The following is an 18795-nucleotide window of genomic DNA, read 5'->3' as shown; positions in this document are numbered from 1 at the left end:
CCCCAAAACACACCACTGGACGCGATCCTGCCCACCAGAAAGACAAAATCCAGCCTCATCTACCAGAACACAGGCACCAGTCCCCTCCACCAGGAAGCCTACACAACCCACTGAACCAACCTTAGCCACTGGGGGCAGACACCAAAAACAACAGGAACTACGAACCTGTAGCCTGTGAAGAGGAGATCCCAAACACAGTGAGTTAAGCACAATGGGAAAACAGAGAAATATGTAGCAGATGAAGGAAAGGAGCAAGGTAAAAACCCATCAGACCAAACAAATGAAGAGGAAATAGGCAGTCTACCTGAAAAAGAATTCAGAGTAATGATAGTAAAGATGCTCCAAAATCTTGGACATAGAATGGAGAAAATACAAGAAACGTTTAACAAGGACCTAGAAGAACTAAAGAGCAAACAAACAATGATGAACAACACAATAAATGAAATTACAAATTCTCTAGAAGGAATCAATAGGAGAATAACTGAGGCAGAAGAAAGGATAAGTAACCTGGAAGACAAAATAGTGGAAATAACTACCACAGAGCAGAATAGAGGAAAAAAGAACAAAAAGAACTGAGGACAGTCTCAGAGACCTCTGGGACAACATTAAATGCACCAACATTCGAATTATAGGAATCCCAGGAGAAGAAGAGAAAAAGAAAGGATCTGAGAAAATATTTGAAGAGATTATAGTTGAAAACTTCCCTAACATGGGAAAAGAAATAGTCAATCAAGTCTATGAAAGAAATAATAAGAGATCACTGAAGAAGTCAAAGAGGAAATCAAAAAGTAGCTATAAACAAATGACAAAACATGACAACCCAAAACCTATGGGATGCAGCAAAAGCCGTTCTAAGAGGGAACGTTATAAAAAAAAATCCTACCTTAAGAAACAAGAAACATCTCAAATAAACAACCTAAACTTACACCTAAAGAAATTAGAGAAAGAAGAATAAAAACACCCCAAAGTTAGCAGAAGGAAAGAAATCATAAAGCTCAGGTCAGAAATAAATGAAAAGGAAATGAAGGAAACAGTAGCAAAGATCAATAAAACTAAAAGCTGGTTCTTTGAGAAGATAAACAAAATTGATAAACAATTAGCCAGACTCATCAAGAAAAGAAAGGAGGGGCTTCCCTGGTGGCACAGTGGTTGAGAGTCCCCCTGCCGAAGCAGGGGACACAGGTTCATGCCCCGGCCCGGGAAGATCCCATATGCCGCGGGCGGCTAGGCCCATGAGCCATGGCCGCTGAGCCTGCGCGTCTGGAGCCTGTGCTCCGCAACAGGAGAGGCCACAACAGTGAGAGGCCCGCGTACCGCAAAAAAAAAAAAAAAAGAAAAGAAAAGAAGGGAGAAGACTCAAATCAATAGAATTAGAAATGAAAAAGAAGAAGTAACAACTGACACTGCAGAAATACAAAGGATCATGAGAGATTACTACAAACAACTATATGCCAATAAAATGGACAACCTGGAAGAAATGGAGAAATTCTTAGAAAAGTACAACCTTCCAAGTCTGAACCAGGAAGAAACAGAAAATATGAACAGACCAATCACAAGCACTGAAATTGAAACTGTGATTAAAAATCTCCCAACAAAAGCCCAGGACCAGATGGCTTCACAGGTGAATTCTATTAAAACATTTAGAGACGAGCTAACACCCATCCTTCTCAAACTCTTCCAAAATATAGCAGAGGGAGGAACACTCCCAAATTCATTCTACGAGGCCACCATCACCCTGATACCAAAACCAGACAAAGATGTCACAAAAAAAGAAAACTACAGGCATATATCACTGAAGAACATAGATGCAAAAATCCTCAACAAAATCATAGCAAACAGAATCCAACAGCACATTGAAAGGATCATACACCATGATCAAGTGGGGTATATCCCAGTAATGCAAGGATTCTTCAATATATGCAATCAATCAATGTAATACACCATATTAACAAATAGAAGGATAAAAACTATATGATAATCTCAACAGATGCAGAAAAAGCTTTCAACAAAATTCAACACCCATTTATGAGAAAAACTCTCCAGAATGTGGGCATAGAGGGAACCTACCTCAACATAATAAAGGCCATATATGACAAACCCACAGCCAACATCGTTCTCAATGGTGAAAAACTGAAACCATTTCCTCTAAGATCAGGGAAAAGACAAGAGTGCCCACTCTCACCACTATTACTCAACAACGTTTAGGAAGTTTTAGCCACAGAAATCAGAAAAGACAAAGAAATAAGAGGAATCCAAATCAGAAAAGAAGAAGTAAAGCTCTCACTGTTTGCAGATGACATGATACTATACATAGAGAATCCTAAAGATGCTACCAGAGAGCTACTAGAGCTAATCAGTGAATTTGGTAGTGTAGCAGGATACAACATTAAAGCACAGAAATCTCTTGCATTCCTATACACTAATGATGAAAAATCTGAAAGAGAAATTAAGGAAACACTCCCATTTACCATTGCAACAAAAAGAATAAAATACCTAGGAATAAACCTACCTAAGGAGACAAAAGACCTGTATGCAGAAAACTATAAGACACCGATGAGAGAAAGTAAAGATGATACAAACAGATGGAGAGATATACTATGTTCCTGGACAGGAAGAATCAACATTGTGAAAATGACTATACAATCCAAAGCAATCTACAGATTCAGTGCAATCCCTATCAAACTACCAATGGCATTTTTCACAGAACTAGAACCAAAAATTTTACAATTTGTATGGAAACACAAAAGACCCCAAATAGCCAAAGCAATCTTGAGAAAGAAAAATGGAGCTGGAGGAATCAGGCTCCCTGACTTCAGACTATACTTCAAAGCTACAGTAAACAAGACAGTATGGTACTGCCCCAGAAACAGAAATATAGATTAATTGAACAAGATAGGAAAACCAGCGATAAACCCACGCACATATGGTCACCTTATTTTCATAATGGAGGCAAGAATATTCAGTGGAGGAAAGACAGCCTCTTGAATAAGTTGTGTTGGGAAAACTGGACAGCTACATGTAAAGGAAGTAAATTAGAACACTTCCTAACACCATACACAAAAATAAACTCAAAATGGATTAAAGATTTAAAGGTAAGGCCAGACATTATAAAACTCTTAGAGGAAAACATAGGCAGAACACTCTATGACATAAATCACTGCAAGATCCTTTTTGACCCACCTCCTAGAGGAATGGAAATAAAAACAAAATTAAACAAATGGGACCTAATGAAACTTAAAAGCTTTTGCACAGCAAAGGAAACCATAAACAAGATGAAAAGACAACCCTCAGAAAGAGAGAAAATATTTGCAAATGAAGCAACTGACAAGGGATTAATCTCCAAAATTTACAAGCAGCTCATGCAGCTCCATATCAAAAAAACAACCCAGTGCAAACATGGGCAGAAGACCTAAATAGACATTTCTCCAGAGAAGATATACAGATTGCCAACAAACACATGAAAGGATGCTCAACATCACTAATTGTTAGAGAAATGCAAATCAAAACTACGAGGTATCACCTCACACCAGTCAGAATGGCCATTATCAAAAAATCTACAGGGGTTTCCCTAGTGGTGCAGTGGTTGGGAACCCACCTGCCAATGCAGGGGAAACGGATTCGAGCCCTGGGCATGGAAGATCCCACATGCCACGGAGCAACTAAGCCCATGCTCCATAACTACTGAGCCCTGCACTCTAGAGCCCATGAGCCACAGCTACTGAAGCCTGCATGCCTAGAGCCCATGCTCCGCAACAAGAGAAGACACCGCAATGAGAAGCCCGCGCAGCGCAACAGAGTAGCCCCCGCTCACCGCAACTAGAGAAAGCCCTAGCGCAGCAACAAAGACCCAGCACAGCCAAAAATAAATAAAGAAATAAATAGATTTATTTTTTTAAAAAATCTACAAACAATACGTGCTGGAGAGGGTGTGGAGAAAAGGGAACCCTCTTGCAGTGTTGGTGGGAATGTAAATTGATACAGCCACTATGGAGAACTGTATGGAGGTTCCTTAAAAAACTAAAAATAGAACTATCATACGACCTAGCAATCCCACTACTGGGCATATACCCTGAGAAAACCATAATTTAAAAAGAGTCATGTACCACAATGTTCATTGCAACTCTATTTACAATAGCTAGGACATGGAAGCAACCTAAATGCCCATCAACAGATGAATGAATAAAGAAGATGTGGCACATATATACAATGGTATATTACTGAGCCATAAAAAGAAACGAAATTTAGTCATTTGTAGTGAGGTGGATGGACCTAGAGTCTGTCACACAGAGTGAAGTAAGTCAGAAAGAGAAAAACAAATACCATATGCTAACACATATATGTGGAATCTAAAAACTACGGTCCCGATGAACCTAGCGGCAGGACAGGAATAAAGACGCAGACATAAAGAATGGACTTGAGGACACGGAGAGGGGGAAGGGTAAGCTGGGACGAAGTGAGAGAGTGGCATGGACATATATACACTACCAAATGTAAAACAGATAGCTAGTGGGAAGCAACCGCATAGCACAGGGAGGTCAGCTCAGTGCTTTGTGACCACCTAGAAGTGTGGGATAAGGAGAGTGGGAGGGAGACGCAAGATGGAGGAGATATGGGGATATATGTATATGTATAGCTGATTCACTTTGTTATAAAGCAGAAACTAACACGCCATTGTAAAGCAATTATACTCCAATAAAGATGCTAAAAAATAACTGAATAAATAAATAATAAAATAAGCTACAAGGATATATTGTACAACACAGGGAATATGGCCAATATTTTATAATAACTAAATGGAGTATAAGCTTTAAAAATTGTGCATCATTATATTACACACATGTAACATATTTTGTTCAACTATATTTCAATAAAAATATTTAAAAAGAAAAAGTAAAGTCGTAGGATATTCTATCACTTCCTAAGAGAAGAACGTCATTTCGAACAAGACCTCCCCCTCTTAGCTGATGAGTGGACAGTCTCATTTCTTTCCTTAATTATTAAATTCTCATGCAACACTGCTGAGAGTCATTCTTGGTCCCAGGAAAGGATTTATGGAGGACGCATAGCCAGGTTCTGCTGACTAAACGTCTGCCCCTAGGAGGACCCAGTCCATCTTCCCATGGCAGCTCTGGGAGCTGCTAGCCGCCTGGGTAGCCTGAATGCCCTCCACTCTGGCTTCCTCCAGCATCATGTGAGGACACTTCAGAAGGCAGTGTAGCACGGTGGTCAAAAACATAGACTTTGGAGTCAGACAACTCCAAGCTCCACGTCTTACAATCTGTAGAACCCTTGGCATGTACCTTAACATCTTTAAGCCTCCACCCTCTCATGTGTAAATGGAAATAAAAATGTATTTATTTTGTGGGATATTTTGAGCATTAACTGAGATGACATAATTAAAGTACTCAGCACGGTGGTTGGAATAGTGCAAGCATTCAGTAAGTATCAGCTATGATGATGATGATGAGTAGTCCATAGCACTGGGGGAGACACATGGGCTAAGAGTAGGGCACATATGCTCCTCCTTCCCTCTGTTCAAGGTTGGGAGCAGCCAGGAGTAACAAAGCACCCAGAATGGCAAGTTTGCTAAACTAAGCAATTAGACTTCCAGGCTGGACTTAAAGTTGATGGAAGAACAACATAGTAGAGACTATGTATGCCAGCCTATGGCACAACTTGCAAATTGAAGTGTTTTCCCAAAGGTGACCATTATCTCCTGTGTTATCAGTTTCTATGTCTGTTTTCTAAATGCTGGATTGGCCAATGACTAGAATTTAAACAACTTTCTTTTTTCAGTAGAAATTCTACTACTTTGATTTCCTAGGAAATCAGTATAACCTTTAACCTTACCTCCCTTTGCCCTCCTTTCCACCTGATACTTCCTTCCAAGTATGTCAGATTTCAACCACCACCTTTTCTTAACAAACCTTAGAGACGGATACTTCCTGAAAAAGTGGTTTAGACGGATACTTCCTGAAAAAGTGGTTTTTGCAATCGAATGCCTCTAGGTAGTTCATTACAATTGCACCATTCCAGCTAATTGTTGCCTCATTGCACCATTCCAGCTAATTGATGCCTCTTTGTGGGTCTCATAAATGCTTCTTTGAGCTTTTTGCTTCCAGTTGGACCAGCTATGGCTTAATTTAACTTGTTCTGGTATTGCTTTTTTATTTTTGATTTGTTCTCATTTAATCCCGAAACAGCACAGCATAGAACTTTTTGACCTGAATTCCCCTCTGAACCTCCCATTTTGCCCAAGTTGACTGTGATAGTAAGTGGTGGGCATCTCTCCAGCTTTTGAAAAATTCATTCAGCCTCTTCTTTTCTTGTGCATCTCTTCTGCTTTGCCAGGTCAAGCTGGGAACTGCCTGACTTGAGGGAAGGGAGAGTAAAAGCCATCAGTGACTCAGATGGGGTGAGCTACCCTTGGTACGGGAACACCACAGAAACTGTGACCCTGGTTGGCCCCACCAACAAGATCTCCAGGTTCTCCGTCAGCATGAATGACAATTTCTACCCCAGTGTGACATGGGCAGTGCCAGTGAGTGACAGCAATGTGCCACTGCTCACGAGGATCAAGAGGGACCAAAGTTTCACTACCTGGCTGGTGGCCATGAACACCACCACGAAAGAGAAGATCATTCTGCAGACGATCAAGTGGAGGATGAGGGTGGACATTGAGGTGGACCCTCTTCAGCTCTTGGGGCAACGGGCCCGGCTGGTGGGCAGGACTCAGCAGGAGCAGCCCCGGATCCTGAGCCGGATGGAACCTATCCCCCCCAACGCACTAGTGAAACCCAATGCCAACGATGCCCAGGTCCTCATGTGGAGGCCCAAGCGGGGGCCACCTCTGGTTGTGATCCCTCCTAAGTAGAAGCAGACTGGCCTGACTGTGTGTGGAGCACACGCCACTGAGACACACAGTGAGGTTGCCAGGGGTGGCAGGAGCCAAACTGAGTTTCTGAGCCAAAGCAGACCTCGTGGTTTGCCAGCCTTTGCAGCCACTTGTGAAGAGTAGAGCTGCTCCTTGGGTGGTACAACCATAATCCTTAGGAAAAATCCCTTCCTTTTAGGAATAAAGAAATCACTGATTTGACAGACTTGCTGTGATTACCATGCAAGTAGCCATATTTTGGAGCTGACCAGGATGATTCTTTGAACTATTGACCATTTCTTTCCTGTGAGATGCAGGGGATGGAAACAAAAGTAAACAGTGCCTGTGGCAAATGCTGCTTCCCAACCAATTAGAAGTGGGAGTGAAAACATCCACACCAGGTGTTTGTAAGACATACAGTTCCACTGCCCAACTGGAGGGTGCTGGGGAAAGGGTTGGAAGGAAAGTCAGGTGGTGAAGAGAATGGGCAATGGAAGGAGGAGGGAATAATTTGTTATTGCAAAATAATACCTGTGCATGTCTTAGTTAATCATCAACACACTCACTGGAATGAAAGAAACGCTAAGAAAACTGGAGACGTGATATTGGTTCCATTCTGAGGGAGAGCCTCCTAGGAACTGTCCAAGTTGCTGACCGTAGTTCTAACTGATGGTGACTCTCAATGGTTCCATCTACCCACCTCTTTCCAAAAACTGCTTATTTAAAGTATCCTCAATCACAGTATTTGGATAGATAGTTCTGTATTCTGCAATAGCTGTGATATTTGGGGCCTTCACCATGTTTTTAGTGAAACCCGAATTGTGATTTTGTTTACAGCTGCTTATTCTGTTCCCATTACCAGCCCTAAATTTACAAAAAGATAATTGTTTATAAGCCATGAACCCATGTAGAGTTTCAAGAACATTTCTACAAGTAAGAATAGTATTTTTACTGTTACACGTTCACACATGCAAGCACACATGCCAGGATATATATAGCATAATTACTAGCAGATTTGCCAGCTGTACCTGCATGTGTGCTTATAGGTTTTATGCATACCCAGTACATATACTGTGTACCTATATATGTTTATTTTAGCTCAACTTCACAGAAGCTCAACTCTAACTGCTTGAGCATTTGTGAGAAAGTGCTCCATAAGTCTTAACTTCAGACTCTTAATGAAAATCTGAGTTACTCACAGTAAGCAAACCTGTATTGCTGAGATCTTCAGTCAGGCCAATATAAACTTTTAAAAGTATCCAGTCTTTACCATAAGGATCACCACAGAAAGAGCTTTTAAATCACTACAAAAAGAGCTTTTCCTTTTATCCTCCATAGTGCTAATTTTGATTGATAGATAGATAGATGATAGATAGATAGATAGATAGATGATAGATAGATAGATCCTTGTTCAAACCCCCCCATGCAAAATAATTATAAAACTCTCATAATATCATCGTGGATTTTATGGGTGGATACTGCCAGCCTAATTTCAGAGACGAGAGAGTTACGATTCAACACAATTATTACAATCCAACACAATTATTACAATCCCATGGTTGGCTCCAGTGACCTGTCTTTTATCAGAGTTTGAAAAGGGAGAAGAAAAAACAGGATGACTTGTTTATTACATTTATTAAAAATGCAATTTAGTCTAATTTATTTCAGGTCCGAGGAGATGGTGCTTATTTACATGAGAGGGTTAACAGAGCCGCTCCAAATTATGTAGTGTTTTGGAGTGTATCTCACACCCCAACCACCAGCTACTCTCTTATAGATCAGTTATTGATGGCAAGCTGAGCTATTTATAACACCACGTTAATGACACATCGGTGACTCACAGAAGACCTGGAGACATTTCATTTAGAAATAATTCAGCTATTACATTTGGATTCCTCTGTCGCTTCCCATGTTATGCCTCCTTGTTTTATGGGAGAGGTAGTCCCAGAGAGCTCCATGGTTTAAATATAAAACTGCTTGATTTCCACGCTGATGTCAGAAACAGGACTCTCTCCCTGTGAATGAATTAGATGCTACCCTTATGGAATTCTGGAGTGTGGATACTTATCCTGGAATCCAATCCCTGTTGGCCCTACTTTAAGAAAACCTGATATTTAAAAATCTAAAATTGTAACAAACAGAAGGTTAATGAGGAAGTATTTTTTACATTGCAAAATACTACACAAGATTTCTGCCCATTAAACTAAGACATTACTTACACAATTATGTTTATAGCATAACTTTTATCGTATTTATAAAGCAAGGTGCTACATACTTAGCTAGACTTGTTCCTACTGAAAACTCACACTTTTCAGAGTTTTAAAAGAAATGACCTCCCACAAGTTTTCTGGAAAATTATGTAACAACAAAAATGAGAAAAGTAGATGGGAAAGTGCTTATGAAAGTTAAAGGCACTGTGCAAATATACATTATGATTATTGTCAGTGATACTGTTGTGAACTCCATAGTTGGGTCTCTCAATTCTGAAATCAGCCTGGCAGAATGCTCGATTGCCCTGCAGCCTATTATTCTAGAGTTATAGTTGCTTTACAAGGAAATGATCCCTTTTCTTTCTGTCATCCTTAGATCATTACCTTTCAGCTAATCAGGATATTGCCGAATGAAACTCTCCAACAAGAGAGAATTCACCTTGAAATCTCTGTTGGGGTCACCCCCATCCTCCCATGAGGCCTTTCTTCCCCTGACAGTCCCTGGGTCTGATGCCAGACACCATCAGCTTAAAGGGGCTCCTATGGTGCCTTGATTAGGTTTTAGTTGGGTGGTCTTAGTACTATATTTGGATTCTAAACACATATACACACAACAGTTGGCACAAGAGTTTTTAATTCCTGTGTGGAAAAGAGCATTTCATTAGGTCATAGATTCTTTAGTCACCTCTGAGATTTTTTTATTCCATGATCTCAAGGAAATTGAGGTCGAGCTATATTAGCTCATCTATTCAGGGTCACATCATTCAAGGGGTCATAATTAGCAGCAGAGCCAAGAGAAGACCCTAGGTCTCCCATATCTCATATCACAGCATGGTCACACTTACCTAAGACCCACAGCTTTCCCCTTGTCTCCAGCCAAAGCATTGTCATCAACCTTGAGCCATTCACCCTTTTAGCACTAGAGACAATTGAATCCATCCTTTAAAGAATAGGGGGAAATCCTTGTCACAAGTATGTTCAAAAAATGAATGTTCCTGGTTTCCCTTTATCTATGCAAGCTGTTCTGAGATTGAACTCTTAATCTGGGCCCTTTGCAGCATCCTACATTCCCAGTTCATTGCTTTGGTCCACAGCACCCAGCAAGGTTGGAGGCGAGTTCATTCTCTGCCTCCCCTTCCATGGGCCTTTTTGCAACTCCCTCTTTCCTGGTGCTAGGAATATCTCACAGGTCAAAATCATGTTCTCTGCAGTAGTTCTGAGCAGTAAAATAAAAGAACTACAATTTATGGAGTATTTTACAAAAGGCTTCCACATGCATTTTCTCATCCCCAGACAGTCTTATGAGTGTAATATTGTTGTTGATATTGCTATTATTATCCCCTTTTTACAGACAATAAATTGAGATCCAAAGGAGTTAAGAGACTTATCCATAGGCACACAAATAGAAAATGTCATGAGTTAGGATTCAAACTGAGCCACTTGACTCCAAATCCCATGCTGTTACACTATGCTGTGGTGCCTCCCGCGTTGTTCCCTGCCTAGAGAGCACAAGAGAACGAAGGAAAGGAGAAAGCAAGTCACTTTCACCCACACAGTCATGTAGTCCCTACCAGTCTACTAAGTGGACATATTAAAATAAGAGAAGTAACACTGTTTTCTTATGCAGAAAACTGTGTACTCCCAGGGAGATTTGCCCAGAAGAAAGCCTGTTGGGGGCTACAGTGTGGGAGCTGGCTGTCACTCGGCATCTCTTAACACAGTACTGGTAATTAGTGGAGTAGGAAATCTGCTCTCCTGGTCTGAGAATCCCTGAAACACCAAGAGCACAAAAGGAGGAGGAAAGCACGCATCCCACAGCTGAGGTCCCAGCTGAGCAAGGCCCTGCCACCCGCCATCCCTCAGTGCGTCAGGAGCAGCATGTGGGGCAGAGGTATTGGAAACAATGGCTTTCCAAGCTCCGGTTGGCACCTTGAACATTCTTGCTAGAACTGAGGGCACAATTAAACATTGCCAGAGCCAGCTCCCGACTGAGTTGCAAAGAAAGATGTAAACACACACACACACACACACACACAGACCCGCTACACTCACACATGCTTCAAGCTGAAAAGAAAATTAATTAAAACCCCAATGAATGCCCGAACTCTATAATTAAGCCTAAAAGATCCTTAGATAGAAAGGGAGTGGAGTAAGCCAGCTCAGTGCCCAGAGATATTTTTACCCCAGAGTCTTATTGCCATTAATTTCTTCTGAGATCTTGAGTACATCTGGTTCCAGTTTCCCTGGTAGGACATCTGCCTATGGAAGGCCTTCAGAAGAGTTGCCAGCTCAGTGGCCAGAGGACAGCCAAGGTTGTTTGGCCATCATTAAACACTCTTATAGGAATGCCTCTAGGGAGACGGACTGCAGTTGCTCTCCTTGGTCAGCCATGCTCCCTCCCATGATGGATCCCATCACTAACTAACCTCAGTCCTCCTAATAATTCTTTTGAGGTCTGCAGTGCTTTACAGTTTACAAAGGGTTTTTACCTTCCTTTGTGTGGAGTAAAAAACATCTCTAATCAAGATAAAAAATCTTAGTATTGGTCTAATCTTTCTCTTCTTATTGTTATTAATAATAACTCCCATTTGATTAGTATGCTGCAGTTTGCATAGCACAGACACAAAAATTTTGTCATTTGATTCTCAACAATCTTATAAGGTCTGCTTTATATCCCCACTTTACTGACAAGGGATTTGAAAGTCAAGTGACCTGTCCAAGGTCACACTAATAATATCAGTGGTGCTCTTAAGATTTGAATCTCAGTCTTCTGGCACCACACTTTTACTCCATTCTCACAGAGCATTTTCTCCCTAGTTAAATGCAGGCATCCTTCTCTGCCTGTCCAGCCACTGCTATTCCTCAGGCAGGGCTGACTGACTAGCAGAGGGAGTCTTTGCAGGGTCACCCTAATGGATCTCTGGATGCACTTTGTCCAGACAGAATAAGCTGTCCTGAAGAGTCTGGGTTCAGCTGTCTCAGGGTCTGTGCCCTCAGGTGATTTCTCTCCTCTTCCACCTTGGAAGAGTACTCTGAGTCAGGAGGCCAGAGCCCAAGACCTCAGCATGACTTGAATTTTCTAAACGCAGCTGATGAACTAGACCTTCAGCAAATCACGTAATTCATCTCAGCCTCAGTTGTCTCCTTTGTTAACTGAGCCACTAATACCGCCCAGCCAACATCATAGTCAGGAAGACATAGCAGGATGATGTCTGGAAACACTCCAAAATGTCTAATGTGCTGCCTGATGTAAGGTTTTGTCACTTCAGTAGAATCATGGGGCCCAGGGTCAGTTGCAGGTCCTCAAGTGCCATTGAATTGGACGCCCAAGACCATCTCAGGGAAACCCACTGTCCCTGCCAAGGGAGACATGTCCTTGGGGGAAGGTGGGGCTTCTGAGCTCCCCCTGCCCCCAGACACCTTGATGGAGAGAACTGGACCCTGGCAGTCAAGAAAAGAAAGGAGACCACTGCATAGCCCTGTAGAAAGCAGCTCTGGGCAGAATTTATAGCTGGAATTCCAAGAGTTCCTTTCCTTTTGGAAAGGAAAAGAGGTTGATCGGATCTGGGCCGGACTTGAAATCCCAGCACAATTTGCCTAGTTTAAGTCTCCTGGAGAAGCCAGCCGGGGACAGCTATGTTTTTCCTGTCACTGGCTCAGGCAAGAGATGCAGAGGGAAAAATTATTAGCATTATATGTATATATAATTTTATGTGGTTCTCCACTGGCCTGTCTGTCCCTGGACGGTTTTTGATGCCCCACATCTTGGCTGGGACGCCACAGTTTGTAGGTAACATTACAGATTTGGTCACGTGGGTGCACATAAAAGAAGGAAATACTTTTTCCAACGCTGCCTCCACCCCTAAGCCGTCTCACCACCGTGGAGGCATATTTGGCTGTGGCCCCTCTCTCTGCCGGCCTTGCCTGCTATAGCCCTATTCCACATGGCCCCATCTGGACCAGCCACATAGCCTGCTTCAGGCCTACTTCCCAAGGCTCCCTGCCCCAAACCCCAATCTGTTCCTCACTGCCGGGTGGGCCCCACCACAGACTTTCTGGGGAGAAAGGTAATTTTGCCCAGCTGGAGAGTGGTCCTGACGAGAGCCTACTATCTCTTCTCACCAAGGCAAATGTGAAAACAGGCCTTTGGGTAGCAGGCCACGTGGCCTTGCAAAGGAGGCTCTTCTCTGCCTCAGGGCTCCTGTTTGTCCTTCACTAACCCAGAAAACGTGGCCTGACCCTTAAAACAGCTGAATGCTGGGTCAGAAATGCCCGGGAGAAGGGAATATAGACATTCGAATTACAGCAGTGAGGGGAGAAGGCCAAGACACAGAGCGGCCGCAGCCCAGCTGCACGCAAACCTCCCTGGAGACTGTGAGGGGCTCTGAGAGGGGTGCACGTGAAGCATTTGAATGGAGAGACGGCTGAGTTTGGGGCTGACCTCAGGCTGGCTGAGACCCAGCATCACTAGCAGCAGGGAGGAGACAGGAGGGAGGACGGAATGCTTTGCTTCAGGCCAGGCCCGGGACTAGCGTAAACCAACCAAGGTGCCTGGGCTGGAAAATCTAAGAAGGTGCTCACTCCTGTTTGCAAGCTCTGATTCTGTATCTGCTGAGAGGGAGCCCCCTTCAGTGTCTGCCCTCGGCACCTGGCTCGCCTCACCCCAGCCCCAGCCCTGCTTCGTGCCATCTTCTATGCACTGTTCTCTTCACAAGAAGAGCAGATATGGGAGGGTGTTGTGAGACCCCTCTGGATACTCACTCTTACAAGTATTTGTAGGGGGTGTCTACTGTGTTCCAGGCTAAACAGAGTCAGCAGGTAGACAGTGCTCACAGGAAACTATGGAAGCCACTCATTTTCCCCTTTGGAGTCACACATCACAAAAGGAACCCCAGAATCTTGGCAAGTGCTCCCTTGGTCTGCCTGTTTGGCCCAAGAGCTCAGTGAGGATGGCTAAGGTGACAAGGCAGCACTCTGTCAAGCTCTTTGAGCTCTTCTAAAGAAACGCGCTGGGGAAAACCTACAGCCACATCAGTACATGCACGGCTCTGGTGATGAAGGGAACAGCTGGTTCTCTTTCCATCTGCTCTCATCCCAGCACCCCCACCCTTCAAACCAATTAGAATATTCCACACAGATGTGATCCAATGAAACGTTAATTGGAAAAATAACAGGAAGGATAATACATGCACTTCAGGCTAAGAACTATTTCAATAAACTGGGCTTTGAAAGCAAGACAGCCAATTAGATTATTTCCCACTTCATTCCCTCACGTACCAGAAACTATAGAAAGCTATTACTTCTAATTAATTAGGAAAGGAAGAAGGACTCTGCGTATGCGTATCAGGTGAACAGGGACTGAGGCACTACCCCACTTACCTCTTCATGCACAGTGCACATGCATGCATGCATTTACACACACACACACCAGGGACTAAAGACTCATCTACTATCTCACCTGGAGAATTTCATGGGTCTTCTGAAACAGCAAGAAAATACCTGCTCCTAAGAGCCACTCACAAAATCAAAACAGAGAAATGCCTTCTTTGGGCATGTTTATCAGAAAGGAAATGGGGCATTTCTTATGAGAGAATAAGCAACTCTAAATTCACTTGGATTCCAAACTTTCTGCATCCGAAACAGTCTTGTCTGTTCCTCTTCAGTAACGAAGGAAGCATCTCCCAAGCCTATTTCAAATGCTCAGGAGGGTCTAGTGGACCAGGAAATCTGAGACCCCTGAGGCCTGATTTTTGAATTGACTTTATTATGCAGGTCAACTGCACTTTTCCATCTGTGAAATGGGAAGAAGACCTGTCCTCAGTGCCACAGTCACCCCTTTAAAGGTTTTAGGATTGTGGGAGCACACTGACATAGAGCTCTGACCTTCTTGTGCCTTGCCTTGGGGAAAACTGATAGACAGAACTCAACCATGCAGCTAAAATATTTTTTGTACAAAAATTATGCTAACCCAAAGGCATCCTTACTGTGTAATTAATATAATATGAATAACATGATAATGAATATAATAGTCATGTAAAGCAGTCATCATGATGATACGAATTCTGCACACAGGCAGTGTGGTCCATCGGCAACAGAGAGACTCCGAGGTTGTCTCAAAGCCTCTGCACACCTGTACCCACTTGGTACTCTACTCTCCCCCATCACCTACCATGTCTGTCACTCTGTGCCATGCACAACATCAAGGGCTGGCAGAGCCTAGCGCAATCAGTGCCTCTGACCAATCGCTCACTGCAGGAAGAGGAACTCGCATTCATTGACACTAGAGCATGGTAGCTATTCCAGAGCACAAGGTGTAGGGCGGGACAGTTTCTAGAATGGCTTCTAGGCTATAACTCCTCACTTGCATGTATAACGGGGTTGTCTGTAAACTTCAAACAATTGGAACAAGTTTATTTGACCATATCTACAAGAACTTGAAATTTGGCTTCTTTCTGAAACTGAAACCATGCATAAAATTTGAAAATGCAACAGTGTTCATTTAGAATCATAAGAACTACTTATGCCATTATAGCAGTACATCCCTGTAAGCAAACCCAGCATGTCAATACTCCAACGAAACAAAGCATACAAAAATGATCAGGGAAGAAAGAGGAAGATGTCCGATGCTTGGATTTACCTCAGAGCAACTCCTTTCATACGCTCAAAAATACCCTTTTTATTTTAAAACTTCAGTTCACCACTTCTTCTTTAGGACCACCACTATTACATGAAGCAATATATACAAGTACCCCAAAAAATAGTGGCAAATTTTTTGCTTTTCTTAAAGAAAAACTGATTGACAACTTCAAGTTGAATAATACAGGCATATTCAAAAAGTTTTAGCACAGTTGAAATGTGTGCCCATGCACAGGTATACTGGGTGAGCCATAGGGTTCTGGTGAATCAGCGATTCTTGCAAATTACCTTGTGCTTTTAGATGCTGAGAACCAAGGCCATGGAGGGTCTGGTATTCCCACCCATTTCTATAGATCCTTTTGTGCCTTGCTGATGGGTTACCCCTATAAACAATCTAGAATCCCTTAATATTATTTTAGTTTTGAATCATTTTTTAAAGAACCACATAAATGCTATAGACCATCTTGACAGAGCAATGCATATGTAAATAAGTACCCATAATTTTGCATAAAAATCTCAGGGTCGTTGTCCCCTTGCAATCTATTTATGGAACCCAGATTATGAACATCTGCTTTTAAGGAATGACATTCTTTGGTCACTGTCTTAATGCCCATTTTATTTACATGTCTCCATGTCCACATACAGGTCACCTAGTAGGACAAGGCACACCAGGAGCAGAACCACATGGCAGAGACTAAAGAGGACGAAATGAGCGATGGCTGGTGGCTCCAGAAGCTGAAGCCCTGGACAGCTGATTTCCCATTAAAATGGGTGCCATCCTACCTGTCTCCTCGCCATCCTCCCATCCCCTCATCCCATGACCTGTACCCCTCCCACCCCACCACGTGCCATGCAGCAGTCTCCATGGGCTAGCTGGCTGGCTGGTTGGCTCCTGGGGAGCTGTGTTAAAGTGAGAGTTGTGCCTGCTGTATCTTTTTTTTTTTTTTTTTTTTTTTTTTGCGGTACGCAGGCCTCTCTCTATTGTAGCCTCTCCCGTTGCGGAGCACAGGCTCCGGACGCGCAGGCTCAGCGGCCATGGCTCACGGGCCCAGCCGCTCCGCGGCATGTGGGATCTTCCCGGACCGGGGCACGAGCCCGCGTCCCCTGCGTCGGCAGGCGGACTCTCAACCACTGCGTCACCGGGGAAGCCCATGCCTGCTGTATCTTTTTGTGTGGAAAGAGTGGGTCCATCCAGATCTCAAGTCCATGCCCATCCCTCTAAGTGAAGCTGGGATGAAGTACTGGTCAGCTTGGACTTCAGATACCTAAAATGTTCCAGCATTGGTTCCCAAACCCTGCCTGCCCTGCCTACACTTTTGGGTGAAAAACAGAGGGAGTATGTATCTCCCCTCTTTCTCCCTTCTCCACATGGGTGGCCAGTGTTAATACTCTCTCTAGATTTCTCTGATCCTTGGAGAGCCAGGGCCAAAGCAGTCTTATTTCCCCTACATGGCCAGGCTGGGTACCTTCGGGTGACCAAGGGCAAAGTGTATGTCACTAGGATCAGTGGGGTGAGGGAAGAACCACCCTAAGAAGGCAAAAAGTGTGTGCATTATTTTATTTACTGCCTTGCTTATTGATTTATTTATTTATGAAATACGTATTTATCATACAGCAGAAAATCTACTCCCATCTTTGAAGCACCCAGCCCCAGAATTTGTCTTCTTGGCCCCATGGGGCACAGTGAATTATTTCTCTTTTAAATGACAGAAAACAGTGGGGGAAATTCTCTCCCTCTGCCCAAACACCTCCACCTCAAGCAGATTTGAACCAGAAGTGGGGTTAGAAACCACCAGCTAGTGAGGCTGTAAAGCCACACACATCAGCAGAGGCTTGACTGTCCAAATAGAAGCTCTCAGAAGCCCCTAACCTACCCCCTCAGATCAGTCCTCCCCTTCTCCTTCTTCATGTGCATGATGGTGTCTAGCCACTCAGCTCCAGCCTGACCATCTCAGAACCAGACTTCTCGATTGCTCTGGCGCTGTCTTCTTAACTAATGCCACATGCACATTAGAGACACCTGAGGAGCTTACAGAAAACCCAGTTCTGGTCCCCTCCCCAGCTCATTCCAGCAGAATCTCTGGGGGTAGCCTGGCCCTGGTATTTTTAAAAGGTCACGCAGAGGATTCTAACGTGAGACTAGAGTTGAGAAGCACTTCTAGTGTCCTCTCCTTTGCTTCTTCCCACCACCCACATCCTTCACCCTTTATTTCCCAAGCTTTCTTCAGCACCAAGAATAGGAAAAGGCCATTGAGGAATGATGAGTTCTCTTCCCATTCCTCCAGCCCTGAACCTTCCCCATCTCTGACCCTTCCCACTGAACTTTCCCCATCAGGTCAACCAACCTGAGCAGATCCCTGGAGAGCTGGAAGGTCCCTCCAGTTGTACATAGAGGCTGGTGCCTGCACCCAGCCTGGAGGCTGCTCTCAGACAACTTCCAGGTTTTCTCAGAGCAGAAACCTACCGTTTCCCAGATTCTTTCTCTACTTGCCCTTCCCCCAGGCTCCCAGACTCCAAAGCTGGAGACATTGATTCTCCAAATCCCAATCCAGATGGGAATGCCCGTGCCCAGTCTTTATAACCCAAGCCCTGGCCATTTCTGCAGAGCCACCTGAATTGAATGCAGGTCTACTGATAACAGAGAAAGGAGACACATTGCCCCAAGCCAGTCCTTTCCCCAAGAATTGGACAATCCATACCCCAGATGGCTAATAAGAGACACCTCACATTTCACACTTACAAGATCTCCACTGCTGAGTGTGAGTAAATGTGTGTGTGTGTGTACACATGTGCACACAATATATACAAATCATAGAGATATACTACGTTCATAATAGACCCAAGTGAATTCTATATTGGATATATACACAGAATGTTGTAATATCTACAAACTGTTAGACACATCACACACACACACACACACACACACACACACACACACACACACACACACACAGCCTAGGGGAACTTGTGATGTGGGAAGGGTTGTTTTTGCTGCCCCATCTCCCTCAAAGGTTACTCTCTTGCCCCCAAGTAACCTCCCGGGGCAACTACTATGTCAAGCACACCCTCAGC

At 43.6% G+C, this 18795-nt stretch overlaps 1 protein-coding gene across 3 annotated transcripts in view; it reads left to right on the top strand.

Moving 5' to 3' along the window:
• FAM78B (family with sequence similarity 78 member B) overlaps positions 1–18436 on the top strand; it is a 103866-nt gene extending 85430 nt beyond the window's left edge. For 2 of the 3 annotated variants that reach the window (XM_067728514.1, XM_067728516.1), the window contains exons 2-3: positions 6352–7277; positions 16366–18436. In XM_067728514.1, coding sequence (XP_067584615.1) covers positions 6352–6874 — 523 coding nt within the window. In that variant the 3' untranslated portion in view covers positions 6875–7277; positions 16366–18436. Of the gene's footprint in view, positions 1–6351; positions 7282–16365 lie in introns of all 3 variants that reach the window. The other variant, XM_067728515.1, reaches the window with a different exon arrangement.
• The last annotated feature ends 359 nt before the right edge of the window (positions 18437–18795 follow it).

This window comes from Pseudorca crassidens, chromosome 2 (genome assembly GCF_039906515.1).
Source record: "Pseudorca crassidens isolate mPseCra1 chromosome 2, mPseCra1.hap1, whole genome shotgun sequence".
Lineage (NCBI taxonomy): Eukaryota > Metazoa > Chordata > Mammalia > Artiodactyla > Delphinidae > Pseudorca > Pseudorca crassidens.
Note: the sequence above shows the minus strand (reverse complement) of the source record. Positions and strands in the feature narration are given on the sequence as shown.